At 64.3% G+C, this 2056-nt stretch overlaps 1 protein-coding gene across 1 annotated transcript; it reads left to right on the top strand.

Moving 5' to 3' along the window:
• Positions 1–505: 505 nt before the first annotated feature.
• Positions 506–1714, top strand: LOC135891630 (zinc finger protein OZF-like). The gene has a single exon (XM_065419241.1). It carries the CDS (start codon positions 506–508, stop codon positions 1712–1714), a length of 1209 nt encoding a protein of 402 aa, XP_065275313.1.
• The last annotated feature ends 342 nt before the right edge of the window (positions 1715–2056 follow it).

Raw genomic sequence — 2056 nt, 5'->3', positions numbered from 1 at the left:
TCGGGCTTGCTGGGCTCAGGCTGCAGGGCCAAAAATTGTAGTGTAGAGGTTCGGACTCAGGCTGCAGTCTGGGCACTGAGATCCAACCTCCTCTGGGGATTCAGACTCGGGCTGCAACCAACCCAAGTCTAACCATCTACACTGCAGTTTTTAGCCCCACAGCCTGAGCCCCACAAGCCCGAGTCAGCTGACCCTGGCAGCCACAGCTGTGCCGTGGGTCTTTTATTGCTGTGTAGATATACCCTTAGTCTCTGTGCCTCAGTTTCCCCATCTGTACAATGGGGTAATAGCGCTGCCTGCCTCACCGGGGGTTGTGAGGATAAATGGATTAAAGAGTGTGAGGTGCTCAGATACAGAGGTGATGGGGACCATAGTAAATACCTTAGGTAGGCTGGGGTGGGGAAGTTACCCTGGGGTCATCAGGAGTGGGGGAGGGGGATTGTAGTATCAGGGAACACGTCAGTACTTTAAAGAGCAATGTAGCCACGTCTGGAGTCTCCTTTTCATGCCAGCAGATCACCAGATCCTGAGCCAAACTGAAGAGGAGACCCCGCAGCGGGAGGGCGCTGGGAAAGCGGAGTCGCGCGGGGCGTCAGCAGAGAGAACTGGAGGGGATGTCTTGCAGCAGATCCAGCCTGGGGCAGGGGGAAACCCCGTGGAGCAAGATCACCTTACCTCCACCACCCCACTGGGGGCTGGGCGACCCCGAGGGGACATCTCCCAGCAGAGCTTGTGTGGGGCCGGGGAAAACCCCACTGAGCGGGATCTCCAAGACCCACCGGCATCCCGGAATCCCAGCGCCTGCGCCGACTGCGGGAAAACCTTCAGCCTGAGCTCGAACTTGCTGCGTCACCGTCGCGCCCACCTGGGTCAGAAGCCCTACCGGTGCGTTGAATGCGGCAAGGCCTTCGCCCAGAGCCAGCACCTCCTGGCCCACCAGCGGGTCCACACGGGCGAGCGTCCCTTCCTCTGCACCCAGTGTGGGAAGAGCTTCTCCCAGAGCCAGCACCTGCGCACCCACCGGCAGACCCACGGGGGCCAGCGGCCCCACCAGTGCCCCGAGTGCGGGCAGAGGTTCAGCCAGACCTCCAACCTCCTCAAACACCGCAGGGGCCACCTGGGCCACAAGCCTTTCCGGTGCGCCCAGTGCGGCAAAGGGTTTGGGGAGAGCTCCACCCTGATCCGCCACCAGCGCATCCACACCGGCGAGCGGCCCTACCACTGCCCGGCCTGCGGCAAGGCCTTCAGCCAGAGCTCCAACCTCCTCAAGCACCAGCGCACCCACACCGGCGAACGGCCCTACCGCTGCGAGCAGTGCGGCAAGGCCTTCGGCAAGAGCTCCGCCGCCATCCTGCACCAGCGCACCCACACCGGCGAGCGGCCCTACCCCTGCCCCCAGTGCGGCAAGCGCTTCAGCCAGCGCCCCCACCTGGCCGCCCACTGCCGTGTCCACACCGGCGAGAAGCCCTTCGCTTGCCCCCAGTGCGGCCGCATCTTCAGCCAGAGCGCCACGCTGAGCCGGCACCGCCGCACGCACCGGCAGGAGGGGGAGCAGGCGGGGGAGGCGCCCCGGCCGGGAGAAGACAGGAGTTCGGAGAAGGAGGCGCTGTGTGAGAGCAGTGCACGGCGGGGGGAGCGCGTGGCCGGGGAGCACCAATACGTAAGCACTGGGGGGGTGCGGGGGGGAAGGGGCAACAACCGCTGCGGTTGTTGAGCCTTGATCCAGGGTAAAATGTGTGGACAGCGCCCAGGTGGAGGTGGGGGGACAGAGAAGCTTTGGCATGGGGGGCGGAGCTAATGGGGGGCATACAGAGACCCTGGTGTGTAGAGAAAGGGGAAATGGGGGGTACACCGAGCTCCTGGCAGGGGGGAGGGAGAGATGGGGGGGCACACAGAGTCCCTGGCGGGGGGGGTAATGGGGGACACCCATTAACCCAGAGCCCCTGGCATGGGGGAGAGGGGGAAATAAGGGGCACACAGATCCCCTGGCATGGGGGTGTCATGAGGGACGCTTAGAGCCCCTGGCCTGGGGGAGGATGTGAAGATGGGTGTTGCA

This window comes from Emys orbicularis, chromosome 19 (genome assembly GCF_028017835.1).
Source record: "Emys orbicularis isolate rEmyOrb1 chromosome 19, rEmyOrb1.hap1, whole genome shotgun sequence".
NCBI lineage: Eukaryota > Metazoa > Chordata > Testudines > Emydidae > Emys > Emys orbicularis.
The sequence above is the reverse complement of the archived record's forward strand: the minus strand, read 5'-3'. Positions and strand labels throughout refer to the sequence as shown.

Coding starts and splice junctions, on each gene's coding strand:
- LOC135891630 (XM_065419241.1), top strand. CDS start 506: ATGCCAGCAGATCACCAGATCCTGAGCCAAACTGAAGAGGAGACCCCG.